This window comes from Cibotium barometz, chromosome 58 (assembly GCF_041138505.1).
Source record: "Cibotium barometz isolate CiBa-2024 chromosome 58, ASM4113850v1, whole genome shotgun sequence".
In the NCBI taxonomy this organism is placed as follows: Eukaryota; Viridiplantae; Streptophyta; class Polypodiopsida; order Cyatheales; family Cibotiaceae; genus Cibotium; species Cibotium barometz.
In genome coordinates, this window is record NC_141103.1 from 16,049,525 (window position 1) to 16,064,229 (window position 14,705).

Here is a 14,705-nt window from a genome sequence, read left to right on the forward strand (position 1 = left end):
CCTCCCATTTAAAATAAAACCCATGTGTCAAATGATAGACATCCGTTTGTCAAAAAATTCCTGAAGAAGATTAGGGTACTGCCGCATGTCTTCATCTGTTTGCCAAGTGGAATCAGACTCATCCAAATCCATCCACTTCACAAGAAATTCTGTAGTCAACTTTCTTCTTGTTTCCTTCTGTCGCACGTCAAGAATTACTTCTGGAACAAGAATAATATGGTCATCTTCAATTTCTGGTACATATGAAGATAAGTCTGGAACAGGCGAATCTCCTTGAACATACTGTTTGAGCCAAGAAATGTGAAAAGTTGGATGAACCTTCCTCCATGAAGGTGGAAGTTCCAACTTGTAACTGACAACTGAATTTTTCTTAAGAATCTTGAAAGGCCCATAGAAGCGAGGTCGCAACTTTGGAAAAACTGACTTCACTGTTTTGTAGCGGTGAGGTGCCACATACAACAAGACCAAATCTCCTTGAAAATCTGCATGTCGACGATGCTTGTTGGCCTGTTTTTGATATTTTTGTTGTACATGGACCAATTTATCTCGAACTTGCACAAGTACATCTTGCATCTCCTAAACCAATTGATCTGCCAACGCCACTTTGTGTTGTAAAACAAAGTTTGTAGACACAAGAGTAGTATGCCCATATGCTGCTTGAAATGGAGTTAATCCAATTGCTGAATGATGGGAATTATTATAAGCAAATTCCACGAGTGGCAAACAATCTTCCCATGATGCCAAACGGGATTGAATGTAATGTCGAATCATTTCTTCCAATGATTGACTCTTTCAGTCTGTCCATCTGTTTGAGGATGATAGACTGAACTGAACAACAAATTCGTGCCAAGAGATTTGAACAAAGACGTCCAAAAATGTCCAGTGAACTTTGGATCTCTGTCAAAGATGATGGTCTTTGGCAAACCATGCAATTTCAAGACATGTTGTATGAACAATGACGCCACATCTGGGGCTGAAGCAGCTTTCTTGCAAGGAATGAAATGCGCCATTTTGAAAAATCGATCAACCACCACAAGAATCTGAGCATTGCCTTTGGATGAATGAGGCAAAGTGGTAATAAAATCCATACTGATACTTTCCCATCTCTCATTGGGAACTGGCAACGGTTGAATTAACCCTTGAGGAAGTTGTCGAGAGGCGTTCATTATCTACACGAATGACAAGCTTTGACAAATTTGATAACATCTTGCTGCATCTGAGGCCAGAAGTATGTAGCAGACAAAAGCCGATATTTCTTGTGGATACCAGGATGAGCAGCATAAGAAACTTCATGATGCTCTTGAATGAGAATCTTCCGCAATGAAGTATTATGAGGCACACAAATGCGATCAGAAAAGAACATCAATTCATCTATGATGGTGTAGGCTGCAAACATGTTCATTTCTGCAGGACTGGGATTAGAAGATTTGAGAGCACGGAACGCATCTCCAAAATCTCTATCAGTCAAATACCATTTTTGAAACAACATCTGTGATGGCAAAATTAGTGGCTCGAGGCATGCGGCTCAAAGCATATGCAACCACATTCTGAAGACCAGGAACATACTGGATAGTCATGTGGAAATTAGCCAAGAATTCAACCCATCGGCTTTGTCGAGAGTTCATTACAGGCTGAGTGAAAATGTACGTCACAGATTGATGCTCTGTACGTACAACTGAATCTGCTCCAAGAAGATAATGTCTCCAAGTCCGATAAGCATGCACGATTGCCAAAAACTCCTTATCATACACAGGATACCTGCTTTGAATGGCTGAAAACTTCCTGCTGTCAAAAGCAATGACACGATCATTCTGCATCAAAACTCCACCAGAAGCACGATCTGAGGCATCAGTCATTACATCAAAGGGCTGGGTGGGATCTGCAATGGCCAAGACCGGGGTTGTCGTCAAGGCATGCTTGAGATCATTGACGGATTGCTCAGCTTCAGAAGACCACTAAAGTTTGTCCAGCTTTGTCAATTCTGTCAAAGGGACAGCAATCTCTGAAAACCTATGCACCTTGCTGTGATAAAAGTTAGCAAGTCCCAAGAAAGATCGAACATCTGAAATGGTGAGAGGCAAAGGCCAATCCACAATCGCCCCTGAATCTTCTAAGGATCTACTGCAATCCCATTAGCAGAAATGATGTGACCAAGATATTCCACATGGTTCTTGAAAATTCGCTCTTCTTCTTGTTGATGTACAGCACATTGGTGCGTAGTACTTCAAAGACAATCTGTAAATGCTCTTTGTGATCGACCATAGATCGGCTAAAAACCAGAATATCATCGAGATAAACGATCACAAACTTGTCCAAGTACGGCCCAAAAATTTCATTCATCGGGGTCATGAAAGTGGCCGGGGCATTGGTTAACCCAAAAGGTATGACCAAGAATTCATAATGGCCATATTTTGTCCGAAAGGCTGTCTTGTATTCATCACCATTACGGATACAAATTTGATGATAGCCGGACTTCAAATCAATCTTGGAAAACACCTTTGCACCAAGCAGCTGGTCGAACAACTCATCGATGCGAGGCAAAGGGAATTTGTTCTTGATTGTCAGCTTGTTGAGAGCATGGTAATCAATGCAAAGCCGCATTGATCCATCCTTCTTTTTGACAAGCAAAACCGGGGCTCCGAAGGGACTTTTGCTAGGGCGGATGTGACCTTTGTCCAGCAACTCTTGTAATTGCCTTTGTATCTCCTGACATTCAGAGTAAGAAACACGGTATGGAGCTCGGGTTGGAGGAGGTTGACCTGGGATAAGATCAATCGGATGATCCGCAGGACGACGAGGAGGCAATGTCGTCGGAAGATCATTCGGAAACAGATCCTGAAAGGCCTGAAGAAGGGTTGCTCCAAGTAAGCAGTTGTTGATGACGAGGCTTGAGATTGCTCACTAGTTTCTGCTTCAATCTCCCGTAACATGACCAAGGATGTTGTACAGTCACGTTTGCGGACGAGGCCTTTGACTTGCAAGGCAGAAACAACAGTGATGGGTTTGGCACTGAAAAGGCCACGAAGTTCCAGCTCTCGACCATCACGGTATAACTGGATTGAATGAGAACGAAAGCTAATCACTGGATCACATCGATACAGCCAAGATTGTCCAGTATCATGTCATAATGTGACAACGGCATCACTGAAAAATTAAGGTGATCTTGGTAATCTTGAATCTGGAACTAAAGCTCTTGCACCTTTTTGTTACAATTAAGAAAGGAACCATGAGCAAGCTCTACTTGAAAAGCATCCACAAAATGTCGGGTCTGTAGGCGAAGCTTGTGAACCAAAGAAGTGCCCACAAAATTAGTGGAACAGCCACTGTCCACCAGCACATTGATGGGATGGTCGCCAATGAAACCCAAAAGACTAAGGACCTGCTTGGAAAGGTTCACCACAACAGGGTTGGTACATTGGCCATTAAGCATCAGGGTACTGACAACTTCGGAAACGCGAACAGAGCAAGCTATTTGTTTGTTTTTGTCTTTCACAGGAGGCGGGTCATGATCAGCATGGTGGCAACTGTCCACCTGAGAATTGGGCCGAGTGTTGGAGGGTTTAGGGCGCTGAGGACATTCATACCACCGGTGATCGCCAGAACAAATTGTACAAAGGCTTGGACGACTAGGTTGAGATGAAGTGGCAGTCGATGAAGAGGTTTGCTATCCTGAAGAGATTTCTCCCTTGAAGTTGCGCCAATCATTGCTGCGACGGTCCTGTCGGGACCGATCTCGGTTTCTGCTGCCAGAGGATTCGGTCTGAGAGGATCCTACGTTGGACGCGGGAGCTTGCCCGGAGAAGCGCGACCGGAAGGACTCTTGTCCAGAATATGGTTGCCGAGAGTTTGGTTGTCCAGGATTGGGACGCTGGGGTTGGCTAGTCCCATTGGGTCAATTCCGCTGGTAAGAACGCGCGTCGGAGGAAAAGTTCCTGGGAGGACGCTTGTAATCACTAATGCGCTCGACATACAAGATTGCTTCATCCAGGGTGGCAGGATTGTACTTATGGACTTCGTCTTGGATCGTGGGTTCAAGCCCGTCAATGAAGCTGTGAAGCTGGTCAGAGGGACTGAGTCTCTCTATCTCGAGAGCCAGTTTTTGAAACTCTAAGATGTACGCGGCCACGGAGCCAGTTTGACTCAGGCAGCGAAGAGAAAACCTGGCATGAAAGTTCGCATTTGCAGGCTCAAAAGCCTTGCGAAGAGCACGCCGGAATTTATCCCACGTCAGAGTAGACTTGCCATCTGAAATCCTGCGTCGCCACCAAAGGAAGGCGGTATCTTTCAAGAGGGTACACACCAATGCCACCTTTTTATTTTCGGGCAATTCGATATTTGAGAAATAAACCTCCATCTTGTAGAGCCAGTGATCGATTAACCGCTTATCGCGGTGAGATATCCATCTTTCTTGTCTGTGTTGTGGTCATTAATTTATACAAAAGTTTGTGGTCATTAATTAACTTGATTCCATTGCCTTGGAAAGGCGATACGGAAACTTGCTCGAGGGTTCCGAGCCACCAAGTTACAGCCGGCGGCTGGCTGCACAAGCAAAGGCTGCAGGTGCACATGGCGGCTGGCTGCAGGCGCTGCCACATAGGCGGGCATGCGCATTCAGCACAAGAGAGAGGCAACGGTCACCAAGAAGTGAAGGCGCCAAGCAACAGTTAAACGCAAAGAAAAAAAAAAGCGATGGAGAAAAAGCGCCAAGCCGCCAAAAACGCAAGAGCGTGGATTTTTGAAAAAAGAAAACCCTAAGCGCCATGTCTATTTTTTTTAATAAAAGAAAGAAGGGAAAAAGCTATTCGAAGAGTCTTTTGGAAAAGCACTTGTAATAGTTTTTTTTTTCTAGGGAGAAAAGCTATGCTTTTTACCCCCAAATTTGTATAAAAAGGGGGCCAAGGCTCTTGTATCCCACAACACAAATTGGGTGAAAGTTCAAGGAGATCTCCTCCACGTGAAGCAAGGAGGCATCTTCTCACGAATTATACAAGGGCTACGCCGACTTCAAGTGATAAATAAATACCTGCGGGGGCGCCACGCTTTGGGACCAATTGGTCTTTTGTGCAAGAGCACTCTAGCTCCACTTATTCTTTTTCTTCTTCTTCCAAGTTTATTATTCCAGTTTGTAAAGAGTTTTAAGTGTGATTAAGTGTGCTCACCGCCCATCAAGTTTCTAAAGGCTCGTTTCACTATCAAACAGGATTGGGAGAGTGAGTCAAAGGCTTTGCGGAAATCCACAAAGGAACAATAAACATGTCTCTTATGTGACCTCGCCTCGTCTATGATAGCCCGTAAAGTAAAGATATTGTCCAACATGGAGAAGTTTCACTTGAAGCTTGCCTGGCCTGATGCTCTTTGACCCATCCTCTCTGCCAAAGAGCTCATCGTGTCTTGTAGTACTGCTCCATAGATCTTGTTGGTCATTGTGTGGCCAATTATGATGGTCCTGAAATTACCCGGGTCCATGGTGTCTCCTTTTTTGTGGATGGAGACGATGGTGTTGATGGTCCAAGAGGAGGAGAAGCCTTCAAAAAGTGCTCTGTTAAAAAGACTTGCAAGAATGCAAGAATGGAAATGTCATGTGCAAGACATGGGCATGCTCATTCCAAGAGCTAATCCCTGATAGGCAACAGGAAAAGACACAGGTTTTGGGCATGAGCCAAGCTCAGTGGTGTGCAGAACTCCAGAGTGGAACAGGAGCCTATCAGCTACAGCTACACAATTGGCCGACACAATATTCAGGTCGGGTAGAGTATGTTGTTGGTCGACAACAAGGTCTCTTGCACCAAAAGAGCTTATAAAAGGCTATGCCGAGTTAAGTGTTGGGTCATTCACTCCTCTGGGGAGTAGAATCATTAGATGTAGGACTCTATGAGTCAAGAACCTTTTGATAAGGGGCAGCCTATGGCTCGCCATGATGTACACCTTTTGTACTATATGAATATACTAAAACTCTCTCTCCTCTCCCATTTCTTTGCTTGCATTTTGTATCACGTTGTTCCACGATGGTGTTTAGGACTAAGAGAAGACTCCCGCAGCTTCCGCATGTGACGTTGGTATCAGAGCATCTCGCTCAGCAAGGCCAAACACTAATTCAGTCCCAGATGAAGGTGCACAGTCCAAGGAGAGTAACACAAGACATGGAAGATGTTCCCAATAGGTTGGTCGGTGGTGTTGCACAAGACCCAAGGCAAATGGCAATCCTGTGAGTCGGGTGCCACTTGGGGCATACCAAAGAAAGGCTTTCAGGCAGCAGTTCCAAGGGAAGATGATCCTCCAAGGGGTGGAGTGAGAGTGCCAAAACTCAGTACTCAAAAACAGAAGACCACAGAAAGTGTTCAAGGGCAGGGCATGAAGGGATAGGGGACAAGATGGAACAGATGCATAGATATTCATCAGATTTGGAGTGGATTTGGAGACCAAGTAGGGTTTTCAGTGAAACGGTTGCCAAGAAGGGAAGAATGAGAGGTTGGGGAGACCATGAAGAGTCATCCAAGAACAAAAGTTGGAATCCTGTCATCAAGTTTAGCAGAGGGGGATGTCATGTGCATGCTCATTCCCAGGTTATTTCCTAAAGGGCAACAGATAAAGACCATAATTTAGGACTAGATTTAGGAGCTCTACAACTTTATTGGCAGGAAAGATGTGGTGGAAGGGACCAGGAGGCTGTCTGCCGGTTTTCAAGAAGAGATATCTGTGTCGGCTGCAGCAAACTCAATTCATGTGTCCAAGGACTTGGCTGACAGCAGGTCGGCTAGTCCACCCATGCTCCCAAGGCCTATTTAAGGCAATCGCATAGCTCATTGTTGGTTATCTCATTCCTTGGGGAATATGGTCATAGAATAGGATTAGGTAGGAGTTTTTCCACCTTTTGAGGGGTAGCTAAAGGCTTGCCATGATGTACTACCTTTTGTACTATATGAATATATTGAAACTCACCTATCTCTCTCTCTTCTCTCCATCTCTCTTGCTCGCATTTTGCATTAGGTTGTTCCAGACTCGTCTTCTTTCAGCCCTAAACACCATGCTAGAACAACCTGATGCAAAACGCTGAGCCTTCTTTCAGCCCTAAACACCACGAGCAAGAGAGATGACGTCACATGCGGAAGCTTTGGGAGTCTTCTTTCAACCCTAAACATCCTGGAACAACCTGATGCAAAACGCAAGCAACAAAGACAGAGAGAAGAGAAAGAGATAGCTGAGTTTCAGTATATTCATATAGTACAAAAAGGTGTACACATTTAACTTGCATAGCCTTATATAGGCTCTTTTGGTGCAAGAGAATTGGCCAACCTGCTGCCCGCCAGCAGCATACTCTAGCCGACCTAAATACTATCTCGGCCAGCTCTGTAGCTACAACCGACAGGCCAGCTCTGTAGCTACATCGGACAGGCTGTTGTTCCACTCCGGGGTTCTCCTGCACACCACTGAGCCTGGCTCATGCCCAAAACCTGTGTCTTTTCCTGCTCCCTATTAGAGATTAGCTCCTGGAATGAGCATGCACATGTCTTGCACATGACATCCCCCTCTGCTTAACTTGATGAGTGACGAGATTCCAAATTCTATTCTTGGATGACTGTCATCATCACTTTGTCTCTTCCTGGACTCCCAAACCTGTCATCCACAACCTTTTCACTGAAAACCCTGCCCTATCTCCAAATCCACTCCAAATCTAATAACGATCTATGCATCTATTCCATCTTGTCTCCTATCCCTTCATGCCCTACCCCTGAACACTTTATGTGGTCTTCTATTCCTGAGTACTTAGTCCGGCACTCTCACTCCACTCCTTGGAGGATCATCCTCCCTTGGAACTGTTGCTTTAAAGCATAGTTGCTCTCGTACGACACTGTCGTACGGTACGGTACGGTACGGTACGGATCGTTTTTTCTTCCCCTCCCTTCTTTTGTTTTTGACTGTTGCTGTTTTGACCCTTTTTTTATTTTTAAAAAAAGGGTGGTAATGGCTGTTTTTGATTGTTATGGGGCTTGCTTGCTTTTGGTGTCCTCTTAGGCTTCGTAGCCAAGGATCTGTGGATGTTGACTTTTGGTGTGGATGCAAAAAGATCTGTTCTCTCTATCCTTGTGATCACTCCTCCGTATTTGGAGGGTTGAGGTGAGGCACCTTCCTTAGTTAGGGCAACAAGAAGCAAAGGCTTCCCCTCAACTACCTCCCTCTCTCTGTCTTTGACACCGTCTTCCGAGGGTTGGGCCTTGGCGCTGGGCCTTGGATGGGTGCCTTGGACTCTTTGGCCTCCCTTTAAAAAACTCTCCTCCAACCTTCTCTCCATCACAAGTTTCAAACTCTCATAGCTGTAGCCTCTCAAGCTCAAGCTCCCATTGGTCTCAAGCTCTATGACAACCTCTGAGCTCTCTATCCTTTCAAATTGATAATCTGTAAATTTATAAGTGTTTTTTAAAACCATACTTTTACCATATCGTATTCCAAAATTTTATACGGCACAATAAATTTCCGTACGATATCGTACCGTACCGTATCGTACGACCGTACGCAAACAACTATGCTTGAAAGCCTTTCCTAGTATGCCCCAAGTGGCACCCAACTCATAGAACTCCCGTTCTCCTTGGGTCTTGTGGAACACAACCAACCAATCTCCTAGGAACTTGTTCCATGCCTTGTGTTACTCTCCTTGGACTGTGCACCTTCATCTCGGATTGAATCCACGTTTAGCCTTGCTGAGCCTAATGCTCTGATACCAATGTCACATGCAAAAGCTCTGGGAGTCTTCTTTTAGCCCTAAACACCATCTTGGAACAACCACTCCCAATGTCACATGCAGAAGCTCTGGGAAAACCTTCTTTCAGCCCTGAACACCATCGTGGAACAACCTACTGCAAAACACAAGGAAAGAGATGGAGAGAAGAGAGAGAGATAGCTGAGTTTCAATATATTCATATAGTGTACATCATGGCAACTGCCCCTTATCAAAAGCTTCTTGACTCAGAGTCCTACATCTAATGATTCTACTCCCTAGAGGGGTGATTGACCCAGCACTTAACTTGGCATAGCCTTTTATAGGCTATTTTGGAGCAAGACACCTGGCCGACTTACTTCAGCTAGCAGCATACTCTACTCAACTTGAATACTATGTCGGCCAACTCTGTAGCTACATGACTGGTCATATGTCAAGATGCTCCATTGTCGATGATCCATAAACCATCGGATGCTTAGGAATGTTTTGCTTTTGCACAAAGTGCTTCTATTGCCACAAACAGCTCCAATTCAGTACTATTCTCGGACTCCTCCTTCCAAGGCTTCAAAGTGCAATTCTTCTCGTCATCTGTGCTTCCTTCAATCTACATGCTTTGACGATGTGAGCAGGCTTGTCGTAGTCGAAACACTTTGCCTTGGATTTTTTCTTCTTTTCAGAAGCATTGGGATTACTAAAGCCTTGCCCAAAACCTATGTCATTTCCTATTGCGGCTTGCCTATCAAAAATTAGCTCTTGGAATGAGCATGCACATCACATCCCCCTCTGCTAAACTTGATGACAAGATTCCAACTTCTGTTCTTGGATGACTATCATCATCCCTTTGTCTCTTCCTCGACTCCCAAACCTGCCATCCTTTCCTTCCTGGCAACCTTTTCACTCAAAACCCTGCCCGGTCTCCAAATCTGATGAAGATCTATGCATCTGTTCCATCTTGTCCTCTCCCTGTCCCTGAACATCTTCTTTGGTCTTCTTTTCCTAAGTACTGAGTCTGGCACTCTCACTCCACCCCTTGGAGGTCCCTTGGAACCGTTGCCTAAAAGCCTTTCCTGATATGCCTCCACTGACACTCGACTCTCAAGACTGCCATTCCCCTTGGGTCTTGTGGAACGCCACCAACCAACCTCCTAGGAACTTCTTCCATGTCTTGTGTTACTCTCCTTGGACTATGCACCTTCATTTCGGACACCACTAGTGTTTAGCCTTGTTGAGCACCATGCCCATACTCTGTTGCTTGGTCACCACACCACCAAAAGATCAAGACTCGGGCAATGGTTTCATCCATGCGCGATGCAATAAGGGTGGGTGTGGGACATGGATAGCAACAATATCATAGAACCAGCCTGAAGCTTTGATACCAATGTCACATGCGGAAGGTGGCTCCCAGAGCTTCCGCATGAGACATTGGCATCAGAGCTTCAAGCTGGTTCTATGATATTGTTGCTGCCCATTCCGCATGTGGTTGGTGGTGTTCCACCAGACCCAACGGGAATGGCAGTCCTATGAGTCGGGTGCCACTTGGGGCATACCGAGAAAGGCTTTCAGGCAACAGTTCCAAGGAAGAATGATACTCCAAGGGGTGGAGTGAGAGTGCCAGACTCAATACTCAAGAACAAAAGACCACATAAAGTGTTCAAGGGCAGGACATGAAGGGATAGGGGACAAGATGAAACAGATGCATAGATCTTCATCAGATTTGGAGTGGATTTGGAGACAGGGCAGGGTTTTCAGTGAAAAGGTTTTAAAGTTTCCAGGAAGGGAAGAATGACAGGTTGGGGAGACCATGAAGAGACAAAGGGATGATAACAATCATCCAAGAACAAAAGTTGGAATCCCGTCATCAAGTTTAGCAAAAGGGGATGTCATGTGCATGCTCATTCCCAAGGCTATTTCCTGAAGGGCCGTGGATAAAGAACAGAATTCAGGACTAGATTTAGGAGCTCTGTAGCTTTATTGGCACAGAAGATGTGGTGGAAGGACCAGGAGGCTGGTCGGACAGTTTTCAAGAAGAGATATCCTTGTCCGGCTGCAACAAACTGAATTTATGGGTCCACCCATGCTCCCAATGCCTATATAAGGCAATTGCATAGCTCATTGTTGGTTCTCTCATTCCTTGGGGAATGTGCTCATAGAATAGGATTAGGTAGGAGTTTTTCCACCTTATGAGGGACAGCCAAAGGCTTGCCTTGATGTAACTACCTTTTTGTGCTATATGAATATACTGAAACTCAGCTCTCTCTCCCTCTCCTCTCCATCTCTCTTGCTTGTGTTTGCATCACGTTGTTCCAAGATGGTATTTAGGGCTGAAAGAAGGCTCCCAGAGCTTCCGTATGTGACAAGGAGCCAGTACGTGTAACATGGTGCCCGTGCACAGAGTGTTCCGTGCATAGATCCTTGTGATCTTTTGCTCTCCCATTATGCAGCTTTTTAATCATAAACTCCTCGTCAGCTGGGAGTATGTTCAAGGGGACTACCACTCTATGCAAGAAAGGAAAGCCACCTTTCTATGGATTTGGAGCTCGGGACCTTCTTGACAATAGGATTATTTGGCTTAGTTGGTGTATGTAGAGGCCCAACTAGCAATGATCCCTCTGCACCGTAGGACTTGAGGTTGGATATGATCAAGTGCCTTGTGTAATTGTGTCATATATTTCTGGTAAAAAGGCTATACGGAGATGATCAATAGCCTTATGTAGTGCCATATCTGGCATGCACTCCATGGCGCTGGGAGCATATTCAGGTGAACCAGTGCTATGCAAGAATGGCGAATCACATTTCAGTGCATTTGAACCAGGGACCTTTCTTGATTGGAGGCTCAGAAGGACTTGCCTGGTGTTTCACGCCCCAATGTGGCTTTTCCTCCCTCTTCTTGGTATGTAGCCTCCCTCTTAGAGAAACCATCCATGGAGGGAAGCCACAAGATCTCATTCATGTCTCCACTACAGCCTCAGAATCGCAGTATTGCACATTATACAAGCAAACCAAAAGAAAAAGAAAAACATTTTATAAGAGCTAATCCCTTTTTTTAAAGCAATGTTTACAGCATTGAGAATCAGGATCAAGGAGAAGAAAATGAAGTTAATCTGCAGATTTTGATACATACAGTTAGCTCTGTATAAGTAGGTGCACAAGTAGAATTGACCGCCCCTCCGATTGAAAAAGAGCGGTAGCTTGATCTAAGATAGGACCTATTGCTCCATTGCAAAACGTCTTTGCTCACTTTTCCTGAAACATCAATCCAAACATGTTTAGCTACTTCTGTGCAGCATTATTTCAAAACGTTTCTTTTATGTGTGCATGTGTGTGTGTGCACGTGCACACATGCAAGTGTGAGGTAGCAAGTTTTTTATAGCAATGTAATATAAGCTCAATGCTTTTTATGTGCTACCCTAGAGACCTTGATGAAAGTTACTTCCATACAATTATGATACAGGAATATGGCAGGAGATATGTTCAGCTTCTTGGTCAAGCCGCTTGATACTTAAGCAGATAATCAACAGACCAAACAGTGCTTAAGCTGTCTTTGATGAGAATGCTGAGTTCAGCAACAATCAGTCAACAGGGCACCAGCCTTGTGAAATTCCACCTTCAAATTTTACTTTACTATTTTGTGGACCAATACAAGACTTTTTGTCATGTTGAGAGCATAAAAAACTTCATTGATGGTTCCTGGAAAAAAAAAATACTTCATTGATGGTTTTCAATGCATGATGAGACAAATCTATTATGATAGAGTTTGTGCAGGATCATGTGCATAGCTAGCCTTGTGCATCCCTAGCACTAGCCTCAGTTAGGTAGTTTGAATGGTTAGCTAGGTCTTTAGCACATAAAAGAGTTCTGAGGAAAAGCATGTGCAAAGAAGAAGAAAGGAGACGTAGAAGCCAGCATTTTGCAAACATATGTTACCATTGAAACCAAAGTTTAGCTTCAACTAGCCCACATACACCCATCAAACAGCTTGCATTTGTTCTAAATCCATCCTGATTTCTACTTATTCCCTAGCTTCTTCTTCAGAAGCAATCTTTTCTAATGGCTTCCTAGAAAAGATCACAATCCTATATCAATTTATGGTTCACCAATTCAAGGTCTATTTTGAGCTCTTCGCACCAAAGGAATACAAGAAGGTTTATTTTGGCCTCATCATACAAAACACGCTTGTCCTTGGTTGTTGTGGTAGCTGAAAGGACACAAAGTGCTATTGCAAGGATAGTCAATTATAATTGAGTTGATTTGAATAAAAACTTAACACAAGGTGGCTCATTAGCAAGTAAGTGCTCTTTTGATGGCTGCCCCTTGCATATTGTGCACCCAACATTCATTTGCATAATGACCATACTTTCTACACAATAATTACAACTGCCAGGCTTGAAACCCCTTCAACTTGTACTGCTTGGTTTTTGCTAGTGCTTGTTTTCATGTCCCACTGCCCAGTATGGTAGCTTTGCCACGCTTTTCCTACTAAAACTAGAACTGAGAATAATCAGCTAGCGAGGCTCCTGTCCGAGCTGTTCACAATCTAGGCTCTGGATCATTTAGCTTCTTGCTCTCAAATGCATTAGGATATAGTAATAGCATGGTTGCTAGCTGTTGCACTGCCAACAAAAGGGCTTGTTAGTTTGTGTGTAAGTTTTCATGTGGAGCTTTTCAAATGTCTGCAAAGAAACGATGATGCGATTTGTTAATCCTTCAACCACTTCACGTACAGAGGAGAAAGGAACTCTGTGCCACAGTAGTTTAATTCAAAAGGCTCTTATTTTCTTGTTTCTCGTGTAATATGCATGGTAGAGAGTGGATTTGTATCTCTATATAGATCATCACAAAGGAAGAATGTGGGTGAAACTCGGTAACATTTTATACAAATACACATGGAACCAAAATGGGGCTTTCGCATCAGTATATGGGATGAGCAAGAAATGAGCCTTCTCAAGGAGCCAGAATCGGTCCTTCCCATGGGTAAATAAAAGGAGCAAGAGCTAATGAGGTGATAGCTCAAGTGGTAAAGGTGTTTGCCTAGGACCAAGAGGTCTTGGGTTCAAAACCCCCCTTCGTGCTTCCTCGGCGGTGTCACCTATATGGGCGGATAATTAAGTGCCTACAGAAAAATCAATAGCTACAGGAGGATCTTGGGCCTAAGGCCAATGGGGAAAGGGGGGGAAAAAAAAAAGGGGGAGCAAGAAATGGGCCTTCACATGAGTATATAGTTGTTCTTGGACAACATGATTGTATCATAGGCTTTCCAAGCGGGACAAAAATTTGGCAGATGATTGCTAGATGTACTACCACCAAAATGACAGAGCAACCATACAGTGATCAGAAGTGAGATCAAGCTATGTGCAGACATCAATTTTGTGAAGAAAAAACAACTACTCCTGATTTAATGACTAAAGCGTGCTGAAATTCAGATTAATGTTGCGCGCAGAAACGCTACCTCCGAGGCTGCGATGCTGCCCAGCACCACCACCAGCAGCCGCCGCCGCCGCCGCGTAGGCCACGCGACCCCAAGATCTCCTCCGGCACACGCAGCGAAACATGGCTCCTTCACTCTCACTTCTTAACTTCCTGCGTTCCTTTTATCACAGACCTCGATTGCTGGTAGCTGCTCATCAACAGCCCAAAAGCCCATAAGAGTGCTAGATATAATAGGTTTGAGTGTCGTCCATAGCCTCTATGCATTTAGCAAAGTTATGATATTTGGCAGTAATCTCTATGTAATCTCTATGCATGATAGTGGCAGTAATCTCTATGCATTTAGCCCTCCAAATTTGCAAAGGTGTGATGCTGGCAGTAATCTCTACTAGTCCTCAACCCGCGAGATGTTGCGGTATGTAAAAGGGAGTCGAAGCAGCCCTAGTAATGAAGCGTCAGCTCAGCAATAAAGTGTTTGAAATTTTTTTGGGGACTCATTGTAATTAGCCAACCAATTGCTCCAAGTTCCAGGATTTCTCTTTTCTTTCCTCTCCTTGTCCCAAAGTTG

The 14,705-nt window shown here is 44.5% G+C and overlaps 1 protein-coding gene across 2 annotated transcripts in view; it reads right to left on the bottom strand.

Annotated features, from left to right (window-relative positions):
• The window catches only part of ALDH6B2 (aldehyde dehydrogenase 6B2), a 63,271-nt gene extending 48,785 nt beyond the window's left edge, over positions 1 to 14,486 (bottom strand). The window contains exons 1-2 of one of the 2 annotated variants that reach the window (XM_086792867.1): positions 14,160 to 14,486; positions 11,835 to 11,956 (exon numbers count right to left, since the gene is read on the bottom strand). In XM_086792867.1, coding sequence (XP_086648993.1) covers positions 11,835 to 11,956; positions 14,160 to 14,262 — 225 coding nt within the window. In that variant the 5' untranslated portion in view covers positions 14,263 to 14,486. The remainder of the gene's footprint in view (positions 1 to 11,834; positions 11,957 to 14,159) is intronic. The other variant, XM_086792868.1, reaches the window with a different exon arrangement.
• Positions 14,487 to 14,705: the final 219 nt, after the last annotated feature.